The sequence below is a fragment of the Prunus persica genome, chromosome G3 (genome assembly GCF_000346465.2).
Source record: "Prunus persica cultivar Lovell chromosome G3, Prunus_persica_NCBIv2, whole genome shotgun sequence".
Taxonomy (NCBI): domain Eukaryota; kingdom Viridiplantae; phylum Streptophyta; class Magnoliopsida; order Rosales; family Rosaceae; genus Prunus; species Prunus persica.
This window is the reverse complement of record NC_034011.1, coordinates 16,152,355-16,169,546: the sequence shown is the minus strand read 5'-3', so window position 1 is coordinate 16,169,546 and position 17,192 is coordinate 16,152,355. Positions and strand designations below refer to the sequence as shown.

At 36.8% G+C, this 17,192-nt stretch overlaps 1 protein-coding gene across 1 annotated transcript; it reads right to left on the bottom strand.

Annotated features, from left to right (window-relative positions):
- LOC109948091 (NAD(P)H-quinone oxidoreductase subunit 1, chloroplastic) lies at window positions 583–998 on the bottom strand. The gene has a single exon (XM_020560007.1). It carries the CDS (start codon window positions 979–981, stop codon window positions 583–585), a length of 399 nt encoding a protein of 132 aa, XP_020415596.1. The 5' UTR covers window positions 982–998.

Below are 17,192 nucleotides of genomic sequence, written 5' to 3'. Positions count from 1 at the left end.
AGCGTAGTGCTTGGTGTGTTGATTTTTTTTTTTGGAAAAGGGTATCCTCTGCATCTTATGCATCTTCTATCTCGTCTCTTGGTTTTAGGGAGCCTGTAAGCAAGAGTTCTACCCCCGACAAGAGTTGTCTTATAGCGATTAGATTCCATACACCTAGTTCGACCCCCTACCCCCCCTTAATCTTCCATTTTTATTATCTCGCATGGATAGGTACAATCAATTTAAATGGACGAATTTGTTAGAACGAATCATTGCATAGAGATATTAGTATTTGATTGATACAATAAGATCTTTTTATTGTATTCGGCTCAATCCTTTTAGTAAAAGATTGGGCCAAATTAGTATTTGCAATTTGTGAGGGTTGTTCTAGCTATATGTGAAATTCTTGATTAATAATAAGATAAGTAAATTTTTTTGGGAGGGGGAGGGAGGGAAGAGGAATTTCTGGCACAAGTATTCAATTAGTTCAGACCTGTTTAATGTTGAACTGGGACCAAGGCAAAAAAAATTCTTCTATTGAAGAGGCCCACGCTTCCTTTGTTGAAGTAAGTGCAAATGGTCTGATTCAATATTTCCTAAAAATTAACTTAGGCCAATATTGAGATCCGCTAAAACAAGGTGATAGCCAAAAGGAGCTACTGAATAGCTTACTAAAATTGATATGACTGCTATGGATGGCCCGATACTGAATAAACGGGTGTCCCCCCTAGATGGAAGAAGATTTTCTTTGAAAACTAGTTTTGCCCTATCTGCTAGAGCTTGAAGAATTCCCAAAGGGCCGGCATATTCAGGTCCAATACGTTGTTGTACCCTTGCAGATATTTCTCTTTCTAACCATACAATTACCAGTACGCCTATTGTGATTCCCAATTCAAGAATCAAAATAGGAATAAGCACCCATATAATTCCATAAACCTCTTTTGAAAACTCTAATCTAGAAAAAGAATCAATATCTTGTACTTCTGGTGTATCAATTATCATTTCAACGATCAACTTCTCCCATAATGATATCTAAAACGGACATGTGATAATTTGGTCCTAGCTAGTGGAACAAGAAAGACATGGATCTATATTCAATACGCAATCAAAGGATTTCTCTTGCTTTGTTTTCGCTCCGCTCGTGTGCGGCACTCCTTGCTCGCGGAGCGGCGTACCGAAAAAAGAAAGGTTTTGGAAGAAAAAAGGGTAGATTCCTTTTTGTGACCAAGAGCCCTTTCGAATCCCAAACAATTCGATTCGGGGTCAGTACACAAAGATTTAAGGTCATTTCTTCAATTTGCTCTCAATTTCTAATTATCTGAGGGGAACACGCTTTTTTGACCGCAGTAGTATGATTGCCGTGCCCTCTCCTCTTTCCGCCCGCTGGCCTATTGGGATAACAGCCTTCGGGCTTTCCCTGCCCTTAAAAAAAAAAATTCTGGCTCGGCCCGGGAAAGCGCTGGCAACAACAGAAAGGAAGGGGTCCATGTAGCTGATTCGAGGGGGTAGGTCCCGTTGAGTTCTTATGCTTTCATGTCTACAACTTAGTTCATCTGATTATTACAGGGATGAACCTAAGCGATCTGCCAAAGCTGTGGGATGTAAAAATGCATCGGTAGGGGAGCGTTCCGCCTAGAGGGAAGCGCTCGCGCGAGCGGCGGTGGATGAAGCGAAAGCGTGAATGTCGGCTTGAGTAACGCAAACATTGGTGAGAATCCAATGGCCCGAAGAATCTACTTTAACTGATATGCCCTTAGGCACGGCCATACATAACATAGAAATCACACTTGGAAAGGGTGGGCAATTAGTTGGGTTTTCGGATTTAGTTATGGGTTTGACTAAACTTTATATATATGTGCTTATGACGGTTTTGAATGCATATGGTTTTCAGCATCGTTTTCTAAACGATGAGGTTATATTATGTTGTTTTCAAATGTAAACTAAACTTGTTTTTGTCCACTCACACTTTTCTGTTTTGCGCCTCCAGCCAGTAGTTTACTGAACTGAGCAGCATTGCCAGGTCGCGAGCTTCCGAATCCCAATCTTACGTAGGTTGAACTTTTAATCCTTTCTATTATGTCAAACTTTCTTTTCATTTGTAAACTGAACTCTGTTAGAAGTGTTCTGTTATTGCCCTGTAGGGTTTGATTTGTGAGGCCGGTGACCTTTTGTTAACTGTTTAATCGTTTATGAAGCATGTTGCCTGTTCGGATATACTTAAACTGTGTTTTAATAGGTTGAGAAATTTGGAAATTGTCCATTTTATAGGGGAGACTCTGCTGAAATTTCAGTAGAAAGTCTTGGTCTTTAGTAAGTGAGCCCGACATCGAGATGATGTCAGAAATACCACGGGATTCGTCCCGGATTCCAAGGAGTCCTAGGCGGTTCCTGTCAAGAATAAATAAATAAAATTATCCATGGTATGATACTAGAATACCGAGGCTTCGTTGTTGCTATACAAGAATGGCTGACTCAACCATCACTTGTTGAATTTGAAAATTTGCTTGCCAATCAAGGAGCTATGGCTAAGTAAATGGGACAGGTCTTGTCAAAAGGTGAAGAGGAAGTTCTCTATACCAACAAAAGTGAAGACCACTTCAAGTAGCACGTTAATAGTGGATCTAAAAAAGATGGCTACAAGGCAAAAGGTTATCAAGGAGAAGAAAGTTCTCGGCCATGGGGAGCTCCAAAGTATTACGGCAATCGTGGTCTTCTGTAGCTAGATCTACCTCCACCAAACCTTCCATGGCTTCTCCACAACAGACCTTTCCTGTCAAAAGAGGTTATCTGGGTATTCTTCAACATCTTACAAGGAAATTGATGGAGAATGGACATCTCAATTATGATGTGAATCTATGTGAGCTTGGTAATCATTCTTCTCTTCTCTTTCCTTTGTGAAAAAGCTATGTTTTTAAGTCAAAAAACTTTTATTTTTGGATAAAATTATAAATTTAAAATAATACTTTGGAGTTTCATCAACTCGCACCATAAACTATAGTGAAGCAGAACTTCAAGGTGTTTTTAAGTGCCACATCATTTGATTTGGATAGGTAGTTAAGGTTGGGTGAACTGTATGAAGAGAGTTTTAGAGTTACTCTGGATGACTTTCAACAGGCACACCATGAAGTTGCCTCTGCAACAAAGAACTAGTATATGGACATTGAAACAATTGATCCAATCTCAGAATTGGAACACAAATAATGACAGAGAAAATTTTACAAGTTATTTGAAATAAAAAGATTCAAAAGAATCTCTGGAAAGCAATATCTGACAAACTCTATCAACTCACTGCTATATAAAGAAGAAAGGTAGTAATTTCAAAACTTAAAATACATATATTCTGTCACGAATATAAAGTACATATATTCCATATCAATAAATCTAGTACCACAACAAAGTTTGCGGAGATAATCCATATAATGACATAGTTAGAACTGATAAAGTGCAATTGAACCCATAGCTGCAAGAACTAGATTAGTAAAAAAATCCACAAAGCAGCAAGAACTACTGCTGCAAGTGTTTCCAGTTTTGCATAACCTTGCAACTCAAAAATTCATAGATTCTTTATGGGCCTTCAAAACCAATTGTGTTTCTTTGGTTGTCAGATGACAACCTACAAAATGGAAATGGCAAGTACATAAAAATTCCAAGAAATCGACTATTATCAACTATGATGTGTATAATCTATCAAGGGTGTGACCAACTAGAGTATTTTGTTTAGATTTTTGTCTATACGAAAGTATGCCTGCACCTCCACCATTTAAGTTGATGTATTGACTCCTTGTAACGATTGTGAATAGAACTACATTATCAGTAAAACACTGTCTTTAAATCTCAGACAATACAATTACAAAGATAAACCAAAACAAAAAAATTTTAATTTTCCCATAAACCAAACAAAAATATATACAGAGAATTAACTCAAGCTATTAAATTTTTACCAAGCATCAACACTCATCAGCAAACAAGGAATTCACCGTAGGAAATAGGTATGAAACTAATTAACTTTGTTGCCCACATTATGCTCTTTAAAATTCAGAATTTAAGTATTTCCAAGAATTGTGTAGATTCCTCTAGTTTAGGATGTGTTCAAAGTCTAATGCCAAACTTAAATTCCATATAGATTACTGACTCTGAAAGTTATGGGCTCAAGATTATCTTTCTATAGACAGTATGACTACTTTTCTTCCACCTCTTTCTCTTATAAACTCTAAGTCGTTTGACAATGATGTCCCCATCAGAAACTATTGAGCAAAGGGCTGCCTTTATTACTCTTCCATACAAAAATCTAAATCCACAGATCCCACTTGGATTGGCTTCTCCAAAACTCTATATCTCTCTCACATATTAAATTGCAAAAAAGATATGCTCTTTGATATTCTTGTGCTATAACTTTTGGGCAGTTTTCTTTACTCGGTGTTCTTAGACAGAAAATGTTCTCCTACTAATTCGTAGAAAAGATTCTTAGACATTCTTATACTCATGCTCTTACTCATAAAATTGAAGGTATTGTACCAAATTTTGAATTCACCAAATTAAACCTCAGTAGAAACAAACAAAATCAAGCACCCAACTAAAAACATTCCCAAAAACCTAACATACATATATAGCAAAATCAATGAAAATTTAAAACTTGGAACCCACAACAAACAATGCTCATAGTTTTAATTGTTATCAAAAGCTTTACCTTGATTTCGTTACTGCATCCAATATATTGGTTTCAATAGAAGTCATATTCTCCATCACTTTAGACTCAACACCCTTAATCTCTTCCCAAAGCTCTCGATCCAAGTTGTCAACCTTCTTATCAAGTGTTCTTAGGGATAGAGTAGGAATATTCATGTGCTCTTCCCTGGCATTGCGGTTGCGTGAAGATATTTTATTTTGGAAGGGGGACTGTACATGAACACCCATTTCAAGCAAGGTTCGGCCGCTCCGTGAAGTTGCCTTTGCAACTGGAGTCTCTACTTATGACCTTGACAGATTCAGGTTTGACTTTAGTTTGTGGTAGTAAGATCATGCTTTCTTTGAATGTAACCTTATTAAATTTTTTATATATTCTTTTTTGGGAGCTTTAGTTGTAAAACACAAAATACTTTACTAATTTGGAAGATAGGAATACAATTTCATCTAATTAGGCCAAAGACCAAAAAGTAGTACCTACTTTTACCAAAATATAATTAAAGAACATAAAAATTACAACATATGCCATTATTGTCAAATTTCAGTATTTAGTTTTAAACCAAAATACAGCTGTCAAAACAACATCAACACACTAAAAACCTAACCAGAAACGACATCTACTCAAATTGAATGCTACACCAAAAACCAGTTCGCGCGACCTTTCATCTTCACTTCCAGAAACCGCCCTCAACAGTCCCACACTATTCCCCAAAATTTCAGAGACGTTCGTTCCCATCAACAGCGACCACCAACGATCGAAGTCGATTGTTCATTATATTTTTTGACAAAAAACCGTAAGAAAACCAATGCTCTAATACATATTGTTCATTCTTCATTCTGCAATGTAGTTTAGGTTTTGGGTTTAGTTTAGGTTTCGTCTGTTTCAGAAACTATATTGCATATTCTACACCCAACATAACAGGTTTAGGTATTCTACCTTCTTAGATCTGAATGGGTTTATGCTTGCATGCTGAAGGTGACCATGTTGATGTATTTTCAATTCTGACGACTATTTTCAATTCTTCCCCCTTTTTTATAGAATTTTTTTTAATTTTTGGGTACTATTCCTCCTAAGAAAAAATTTGAGATTTGGTACAAAGAAGAAAATCAAATGTGTCTGCCTCCTCATCGGTATATCTTGTGCAAAATATATTTATAAAAAATAAAAAAAGAGGTACAAGCTGGAAACATTAGTTAGATATATTTGTACATTTATGCAAGGATTCAATCATATTAGTGCTTCAAAATAAAATCCCAATCAGTATTGCATCAGGTTGAGCAACATAAAATGAAACTAGAATGTTTTAAATTTTACTCACAGTACAGCCACACTGAGGCAATTTATTAGCGGCACCACATCCCCAGATAAATTTTGGAATTTGAAAAGTACAATAAATGAGAAAGCTTTTGTCTCCTCAACAAAGATTTGTCTTCTCAACGGGTACCATAGAGCCACTCACGTGATGGGTAGGGGAACAGGAGTTATAGAACCAACCATACATGCAAAGGTTCCGGAACCGAGGCTTTGAATAAACTAGATTTCGTAAATAGCTGCTCAAGTCTGGTCCTTGCGCTAACAAAACTCCTGTGATGCTGACACAAGCACAAAACGTCTTCTCCGTCATCGATTGCTTTGCAGGAAAAGGCCTTTCTCTGGTGCTTTGCAGTGACCTTCTTAGCCATGGTCGTTGTTGGTGGTGGTTGGGACCTCATGGTCTCCGTTTGGGATTGAATCCAAAGTTGGGGCGTGATCTAACTCCTTTATAAAATACAAAGGGTAAAAATGTTACTTCAAATACAAATTAAACAAGCTTAAAGAGCACATGGGTTGGGCCATTGGCTTTTAACGAAACAAAATTTAAAACTCATCCATCATATCCAAAACAAAACTAGGTAATGTATCATATGCTAATTACTAAATTTTTTGTCACTATACACTAATTTTTCTTTCTTTTTTACATAGTTCATGACTTCTGATCTTGTGGTCATCGACATGACCGAGTTCATCAACGAGCTACACAACTAGTGTAATGAGTTAGATCGAACCAATGAAAGCCACTTGTTACATGCAGTCTAGAGGGCCCTAAGACACCAGTATCATGCAATAACTCTGGTAACATCAATTTTTCAATGCCTTTACTTTCAAGTAACGACTTTTGACATTGGGCAACAACATCGAGTTGTTGCCTAATGCATAATTTTTTTTGGGTAGTGGAATGACTTGTCTATTTATGACCAAATTAGGGTATTATGACTAATTTTGGAGATGGCAAGTGATGATAGAACATTCTTGATATTGGATGGTGCTATGCAAGAAGCATTTGTACTTCTCTTACTTGGGTGAGGGAGATGTGCTTAAGGTGATGTATTTTGGGACCTATTAATAATGGCGTGTGCACTTTGATGTAGTTTAATTTGTGAACAACTTTATCTTTTGTTCTTATCACCCTAGTATGTGATCACTTTTGAATTATACATTATGTGAAATAAAGCTTGACTGCAACTTTCCCTTTTGCTCTTATAACCTTAGTAGGTGATGCATGTAAAGTGACTGTTGTGAAGACGTGTACGGTAGTGATGCATTTAAGTTGACTAATGTGAAGCCATTGTGACGTGATGAGAATGTTATATTCTATTATATTTTGATTGGAAGGAGATTGAATATTCTATTCTTATTTGGAGAAGAATCTTGCTAATGCCTAGTTTTGAGAACTATGATGATCATTTTTGGTTGTGAGCTAGAAAATTCGAGCCCACAGATGAGTGCTACTTCCTCCCTGCCATATGCTCCCCCATTTCATTGAAAATGTACACAGGAAGCTTGCCAATGGAGACTTACAACATGTGAAGAATCCTAGAATTTTACATCATGTAAAAGATAATTGAATTAATGCTCTACATTTTTAGGTTTTCAATGGGGCGAGACAATTGTGATGGTTATTATGCACATGTTCTTTTCTAGTTGGAGGCAAAGCTTCTTGCGGAAGCAGACCATAGATTGTGAACAGACGTAAGAGTTAGATACATTTGTTTGTTTTTCCAAATACTCATGTTTATTTTCTTATCTCATGTGAATGTATTGTGCTATAATTTATGGAGTTGACAATTAAGACATGTGCATCAATTTGTTCAAATGGCTTTTCTTGGAACAACTCATTCATCCTTGATTTTATTTATACCGGTGTTTTATCGATTGTATGACTCTAAAATTTTTGGGTACCTTAAAAAATAGATGTGCTAAATGGGTGGACGCTAGTTGGTCATATTTAGTTTCTCCTACTTAAAGGTTTAGAGTGCTGCATTTAATTGTGTCACATAGGAGGAGAGGTTATTAATCTTTGTGGGGAGTTTAAAGGGTTTAGGTGTCTAGTTTTTCACTATTTCTTGTATAAGGAATCTGCCAATTGCAAATTCTTGATGCTCACATTTTGTTTGTGAAGTAGATAAGAAACTGCCACATTACTTGATGTATTAAAGTTAGTGTTAACAACAAAAATTACAACATATGTGCGATGTGTATGAAGTCGTATCTACATGGTCAGCAATTTTGGGATGTCGTTAAGGTACAACCGTCAGAAGACAACAATGACACTTTGTGTAAGTGGAAGATCAAAGAAGATAAAACCATGTTTTCCTTAAAGACAACAATTGAAGAAGAAATGTTGGAGCACAAAAGAAAAGTCAAAACACCAAAAGAAGCATGAGACACCTTTGCAGTACTCTTTACAAGGAAGAATGACACAAGAATCTAGGTTCTTGATAACGAGATGTTATCAGTTGCACAACGTGACATGACGATTGCTTAGCATTTCCACAAGGTAGAGTTGACATGCCGTGAAATTTTTAAGTTAGATCATACTGTTGCTATTGTGAAAATTTTGAATTAGTCCCGAATACCGAGGCTTCGTTGTCGCTGTACAAGGATAGCCGACTCAACCATCACTTGTTGAGTTTGAAATGCTTGCTGATCATGATGTTATGGCTAAGCAAATGAGAGGGGTCACGTCAAAAGGTGAGGAGGAAGCGTTCTACACCAATAGAAGTAAAGACAATTTCAAGCAGCATGTCGATGGTGCATCTAAAAGAGATGGTGACAAGGCGAAAGGTCATTAAGGAAAAGGAAGATCCCAGCCATGGGGAGCTCCAAAGTATTACAGTAACCGTGGTCTTCTGTAGCTAGCTCCACATCCACCAAACCTTCCATGGCTTCTCCACAACAGGCCTTTTGTGTCAAAAAGGGTCGTTTGGGTACTCTTCAACATCTTACAAGAAAATTGATGGAGAATGAACATCTTGATCAGGATTGTGAATCTGTGCGAGCTTGATAATCCTTTTTCTTTTCTCTTTCCTTTGTTAAAAGGCTATGTTTTAACATATAAAAAAATATTGATTGTTGGATAAATTTAAAAAAAAAAATTTAAATAAACTATAGTGAAGCAAAACTTCAAGGTGTTTTTAAGTGTCACATCATACGCTTTAGGTAGGTAATTAAGGTTGGGTGATCATATGAAGAGAGTTTTAGAGTTACTGTGGATAACTTTTAACAAGCACTTCGTGAAGTTACCTTTGCAACTGGAGCCTCTACTTATAACCTTGATAAATTCAGGTATGACTTTAGTTTATGGTAGTAGGATCTTGCTTTCTTTGAATATAACTCAATTAAATTTTTTATATATATATATTCTTTTCTTATAGAGTTCATGACTTCTGATTTTGTGGTCATCGACATAACCAAGTACATCAATGAGGTACGCAACTAGTGCAATGAGTTAGATCGAACCAAGGAAAGCCACTTGTTACATGCTGTCTGCATATGTTGGCAAGACAAGAAAGAATAAGGCATCAAATTTAAAGCACATGAGATTAGATCACTCTGATATGTTCAGGCTGGTCAAACAACCATTGATTTACGGGATGCGATACATGGTGATGTTCATTAATGACTTGTCCACATATTTGTGAGTTTTCTTTATGAAAGAAAAATCCGAAACATCTTCAAAAACTAACCGAAAGTCAGCTCCATCATTACACTGTTTGACTTGTTTTCTTTGTCATGCAAAATCACTTTTTAAATATATATATATATATATATTTAAAAACTAGGCCATATAGCCATTGGTGGTGTATGGTGAAAGTTTATTTTAAGCTCAACGGCTCAATTTCAATGGTTACTTATTTATTTAATTTTTTTATAAGTATTTTTTGACATTCTCAAAATTTTCACACCACCAACATTATTCATCACACTTGTTCCATTTTGGAAAAAATCCACAAACTTACTCAATTGTTTGCATTTTTTTTCCATAATTTATCTTTCACTAATGGCCAAAGGTTCAAAGCAAAAAGGTTCCAATCACTCCATCGATGAAGATGTAGCACTTTGTCGAGTTTGGATTATCATTAGTGAAGATCCAATCAATGGGAATTCACAATCTAGTGGAACAATGTGGAATCAGATTATAGCTCATTTTTTTTCAATTTATCCCTGGTGCCCAAGATAGGATACCGATGAGCTTAAAATCACGTCGGGGGAATATCCAACAATCGTGCACCAAATTCTCGGAGTGTCTTGATCAAGTGGGAAGGTTAAACAAGAGTGGCCAAAATGAAGTGGACAATGTAATTTGTTTCTTAATCATGACATATGTAGTACTCGGATGCAAAATGGGTGTATTATGATAGGAGAAGAAACCATTCTAGCTTGATCACTGTTGGACTATTGTCTAGCATGCCCCCAGGTGGCAACCGATGGATGTAGAAGTTGATTTTCTGATAGAGTCCATTCTGGAAACACAATACCCCATTGAAAGCTCAAATAGTTGACAAAGGCCAATGGGTCACAAGAATACAAAAGAGCTAAAAAGAAAGGGAATTGTGGAGCCAAGCTATGAAGAGGATAAAGAGTTAAGAAAAGTCATGCTGTCTTACAAGGAGACTATGGTTGAGAACAAAATGCTTAGGGTTATGCTTACGAATACTTCTACAATCGAAAGTGCGGCTATAAGGCAATGGTTCCTATAGAAAAAAGTCAATATCATAGCCAAAGAATTGGCATGTTCTCTTAACTTTGAAGATGATGTCTACCGTCCCGAACCCGTCAAATATGATGATTTCTAGATTTGGATGTAAGTTTTTATTTAAAAATTATGTAATTTCATTATTGTAATACGTTCAAGTTTATGAAATAAATTATCATTTTCCAAAATTTGTTTATTCATTACAAAACATTCTTACACACCAAATGAAAAACTCATAAAAGCAAGCTTGCACACCAAACTAAAAACACATAAAAACACTTCTAAATTGTAAAAGGACATTGCAATTTAGTTAATGAAATTGTAAAAGGACATTGCAATTATAAAAAGATAACACTCAATTATTGGTTCCATATTATGTCTAGAGGTGTTAAATGATATCAGCTATAGTAGGCAATTGGATATACCATAATCCTTCGATTCAACATAACCTCATGAAGGTTCTCTGTACCAATATGATGCTTAATTGTCACCTCTTCCACATGACACGTTGTGTTTTCAGCGGGAACTATTTCATCATCGTCATGCATTGTGGAGAATTAAGCATGTCTTCATTACCTCATTGATGTCTTATGTATACCATTGGCAATCATGAATTTTTAAAATTATAAAACGAGCTTGAAGGATGTCGAAAGCTCTTTCAACATCCTTATGATATTGCTCTAGGAGTGTAGCGAACATTTGATTTTGCCGTCCTTGAGGATCCGAAAGCGACTGCACAAAAGTGCTCCACTTTGGATATATGTCATTTGCAAGACAGTATGGTTGCTTATATTGTTTCCCATTAAGAATGTCCCAGACCCGTGGAGCACGCCCCTTTTATGACATCATCAAACAAGGATGACTTATATAGTACTTCAGGTCGTTATTTATCCCTAAAAGTTGGCGTGCGAGATCTGTATGACGTATGATGCAACCGCTTTAAGGATTAGCGTAAGACGACAATAGTGGCTCGTGTATGCAGCATGGAGGGCATTGGGCTAGTTTTTCCACTCCAAGTGCATGTAGTCAATGCTAGGGAACCCTTGTTCCTCAACTTTCTGCAATAGTTTGTGTAGATCAACCCTTGTCAGTTTCTAGAGATATCAACTGGCATACCGTATGCAAGCATAAGAAGAGCGGTTGCCATCTTCACTTGGGGTGAGAAACCAAGCTTGCCTTATGCATCCAGTTTTTGTTGGAAATAATCGTCAAAGTGGAAAATTTGTTCCATCATGTGGGCAGCTTCCTCTTCTTCAATGGAAGTGGAATTGTACATATTATTAGACATTGCTGTGTAGGAGTTGAGAATGGAACTTTGAGAAAAGATAAATTGGAGTGCAATTTCTTCTGAAAGTGGGATGGTTGTTAGTGTTGTTAGGCCTTAACATTTATAGGGAAAAAGATGATCTAAGAGATAACATATTTGTGGATGAGATTTATCTAAGTGAATTTGATCCAATGATTGTGAGATGTAATCTTATCATATGGGATATGGATAGATTTCCATAATGAATATGAACCAACTTTATCTACCATCATAATGTTATGACAAAAGTAAATGAGAAAATGATGGAAGCTCATAATGAATCAGAACCAAATTCATCTACCATCATAATTTTATGACAAAAGTAGATGAGAAAGTGATAGAAGGCTATGAGAGAAATGTTGTTTTTTTTAATTTTGTCCAAATTTTGATTTTTTTGGTAGAAATGTTCAAAATAAAATAAAATAATAACATAACATAAATATACATTAAAATTAAGGGAAATAGCGCAAAATACCACCCATTTTATAATTTTTTGGCAAAACACCACCCTTCCCCAAAATTTTTAAACCTACCACCTATAAATACATTTTTATTGTAAACTGATTGCACCCATATCACATTTTCAGAAATTGGGTTCTCTCTCAACTCTCTTGGCTCTGTCTCTCTGTTCAGCCCGTCTGTCTCTGTAGCTGAGCTCTCTTGCGCAGCTCTCGCCGTCGTGTAACTCTCTCTCTCTCCGACGCAGTCGTCTTCCTCCCTCAGCCATCCAAGCTTAACTCCATAGTTCGCATCCACGAAGTACTATTCATCTTCCCTTTCTTCATTTGTTGTTTGTGTGAATTTGTTTTATGGTGTATGGATTTGTATGAAATTGGTTTAGGGGTTTCTTCCAAATTGGTTTAGGGTTTTAGGGTTTAGAGGTTGCTCTGAAATGGGTTTAGGGTTTATGGGTTTGTATGAAATTGGTTTAGTGGTTTCTGTAGAGTCTGGGGTTTAGAATTGATGAGATATCTGATCTGTGCTTCAGATTACCCTAATTTGTTTTTCTTTATTGTGATTCTGATTTTAGGTAAGGATTGGGTGATGGGTTTTTATTTTAGGTCATCTGATATGGTTTTGAGATTGGTTTAATATCTATGATTTTGGTTAGTGTTAAAGTAAATAAATGGGTATTTCATTCTTGCTAGCTAAGGATTGGGTGATGGGTTTTTGTTTTGGATCAACTGATATGGTTTTGAGATTGGTTTCATATCTATGATTTTGGTTAGTGTAAAAGTAAATAAATGGGTATTTCAAATGACATAAAAAACTTCAAATACGGGCTATGGATGATGTTCAAGGGGTTCTTACTTCTTTGCATTTCCTTGCACAAAATCATGAATTGATGAAAAATGAGTACAGATCAGATGGCACTATACAATTGGGCTGTGTGTGCACTGAGAGAATATGGCTAAAAGTTAAAATTGTGAACTTTTTACTGTTTTCCAAAAAAGCTCCTAGTGAAGTGCATGGCCTGTGCTGAAAAGTGGCATAAAAAACTTCAAATGCAGAGAAATAGGTTCCTTAATTACACAACTTTGCTGAGCAAAATGTTGTTTTAGATATAAAAAAGCTCGGTTGAATACAATAGTGGGGTAATATGCTCTTTGAATACAATGATATAATAATAGGCTCTTGAAAAGTGCTGAGTTTGTTTTGTTTTGTAATTTTTTAAAATATGTGAGCTTAATTATGAATTTGAATGCAATATTTTTGAACAATTGATTTATAATAGAAAAACGACATGCATACATTCTAAACAACGACTCTTTGATCATAGGATATTGGTATTGCTAGCAGCTAGTTATTAGTATTTGTGTCCAAGAAGACCCCATTGTGAGCACAACTTTGACAGAGTCGTTATAGAGATAAGAGGTGCTAAGAAATGAATGATATTCTGGTTTGTTCAATTACATTGCACCATCTAACATCACTCAAAATTAACCTCAACTGGCTTACTGAACAGTTGTAACTGATAAAAGAGTTATAACCAGCACTATTTATTTGGATATGACAATTTTCTAACTGGCTTTGAGCCGTTGAATTAGTAGGTCAGTTGTAAATAGCTGGGGTTTTGTTTATGCTCTGTATTTTTTGTTTATTTTTCACTTAATATCCTATAATAGTCTGTTGATAAGTGTTGATTGTTTATTGCTTGTTATTGTCTAGATTACAACGAACTGAAATTATTTTTATAATATTGGCATGCAGGGAAATATGGTTCTCCAATTAAATTGATGATTGCATAGGAAGAAAGTTCCAAGGAAAAGCATTGTCCTTATCCCATACAAAGACTGCAATCAGTACCATAAAGGAGAAATTCAGTGAGCAACAACTACGAAGGTTTGAAGAGAGTTGTTTTGGTCATCTCCTACTGATTGAGGACCTGAAGTGGACTTTGCCAATTGTCCATGGCTGTTGCTAATGAAGGCTGATCCGAAGACAGTTTCCCAAGTGAATGGGATCAAATTCATTGTTGGCAATAAGGTAATCCAATTCACGGCGCAGCAATTTTGCGTCGTCACAGGTTTAAGGTTTGGAAACCTTTCCTTCATTCCGATTGCCACTAATGAGAACTGCTCATTGAAAAGGAAGTACTTCGACAACGATAAAACTGTTAACCTTTTGGAATTAGAAAAAGCCTTCCTCGACTGCACTGATGCGGACGATGTATTGAAGCTCGGAGTTGTATACTTTGCTGTGTTTGTGCTGTTGGGCAGTGAAAAACATGTCCACATTGACATGTGATATTTGAAGTTGGCGGAAGACCTTGGAGAGTTTGGGAAATATCCATGGGGTGCTGTGTGTTATGCCAAGACCAATGCATCACTTCTGAGGGCACTTTGTGCAGATTACCAGCTAGTGAAAGTGCCCAAAAAAGCTGCGAAAACAAAAAAATCTGAAAAGAAAGCAAACACAACGGCAACTGGTAGACCGAGAGAGTACCACCTCAAAGGTTTTGCCTTTGCACTTCAGGTGAGCAAATTTCCATTCATGTTTAAATTAAATTTCATTTGTTTACAGTGACTGACGTTTTCTTCCTCAAACCAGATTTGGGCTTATGAGGTATTTCTAGCGTTGGCTGCACTACATTTGGTGGTGCACGAAGATAATGCCTACATCCCTCATATACTACATTGGAGGAGCAATACTTTGGAGCGTTTTTATGAGCTAATGAGCCAAGTATTCGAGAACCGTGAGGTTAGTTTAGTTTTTAATGATAATGTTAGGCATATAAAAATAGAATAAGTTTACTGATATGTATATTGTCTTTGTAAATTGCAAGTTGATGTGCAACTTCTCCGGCCAACTGTAATTGACAAGCAGTAGCCCTATTGGACTTGGGGTGACAGTGTTGATGACGCTGAAGAAATTCTTGAGTTGTTTGGGGATGACGTTGAACAAAAAACTAGCACTTCTACCTTTGTAGAAGAAAAAGATGATGACATTGAAGAAACTGCTACCCTTCCGTCGCCTTCTAAGGCAAGCATTACCTTTTTTCCAATATATACATCATAATACAATAGGAAAATAACTGCTGTATTGTTCCAATATATTTTGGAATTATTGTAACACTTGCACTATAACTGAATGCAGGGTAAACTCGCGTCCATTGAGTTACGCACTTTGAAGCGTGATTTTCAAAGAACAAATGATGAATTGGCCAAAGTATCCAGTTTAAATTGAGCGATGCGCAACAGAGTGCATGAGTTGGAAGAAATGGTACGGAAGGAGTCATTGAAACTTGAAAGAGAGTTTGCAGAAAATAAAAAGTGTGTGGAGGATTTCTGCAACACTCTCGCTTCAATGGAACACTATTTTAAGCTGGAGATAGAGCAGCTGAAAAAACCACTTGGTGGGGTGAATGAAGGTGGGGAAGGACATGAGGACCTCGGTAGTCCTTATATGAATGAAGGAGGTGACCATGACTTGTCGCCATTACATGACTATGTTAGTCCGCCTACAGAACCGGCAGCAACGGAAACATAACTTCCCTGTGATGGAATTGAACCCTCCGCAGCCATGGTAGTCGAAGAGGCAGAAATGGCCGCTTCAATTCCTCACTTACAAGTGCATGAAGCAGCTGAGCAGGCATAGTCCGAGAAGCTGCCTACCTCGGAAGATGTGGCTGGTAATGAAATTTGCAAAAGACTGTTGTTTTTGTTAGAAGATTGGAAAATAACTGACAGTATGCCATCAGGAGGTCCGATGAATCCTCCAAGTATACCCAAAGTTTGTATGGCTGGTGATGAAGAAGCCAAAGCGAGTGTTGAAAAAAAACAAGAGGAAGGTAAAGGGTGCAGAAAGAAGCACCCAGCCCAGACATTGTTGAGTCTATTTACTGATCATTTGAGGAAGAAGAGGACGATGATTGTGTCGGATGCGACTGCAACCCCGCCATCTTTTGATCCATCAAAACCCCTACCCATTGAAGATGTGAAGGCAGTAATAGACTTTTGCACTGCCTGGAGAAATGATATCAGGTTAGGCTTCTTTACCTTCGAAATCCAATCTTCATGTTATTCTAGTATGTAGTCATATAGTAATGAGAAAATGTAGAGTTTGCTTTAATATATATGTGTATATTTTTCATGAACAAAGTCAGAATTTTGAGATGAGTACAAAATTCACCGTTGCAAGTTTGCCTTTTGTAGTGCGGAGGTGCAGCTGGAATCATGTTCAGTGGGCGCTGATTTTTTCTATAAACTCATCGATGATACGCAATGGATTAGCTCAAGGGTAAGAATACACAAATCTATACTTTATTACGATAATTCAATTGTTTTCTCACCTTTATTAAGTGTACAGTTGTATGAAATTGTACTAAGATTATATATGTCAACTTTCAGCACCTGGACATGGCAACCTTTCTTATCCTGAAAAGGCAACTCTCTCATCCGTTGGTATTTGGAACTCATTGGACAACGGCAGATTCTTGCTTGCAGGTAAACATGTTACCATGTTACATTCACTGCTTCATTTGCTTTTGGTTGTCATTCTGTAGTATGCCTTCATTTCAATGTCTGCAGCAATTTCTAGAGCTGATGAAAGGGACTGCCAAGAAACGTGGATCGAAGAAGGCAGCTGCTTCGAACACCATTGACCTTCCACCCAGCAAATTCAACAATATACATCACTATGTGTGAGGTACGTGGCAACACGGGTATGGTCAAGCTTGGACAAAAGTCGGGAAGGTCTATTTTCCA

Coding starts and splice junctions, on each gene's coding strand:
- LOC109948091 (XM_020560007.1), bottom strand. CDS start 981: ATGATAATTGATACACCAGAAGTACAAGATATTGATTCTTTTTCTAGA.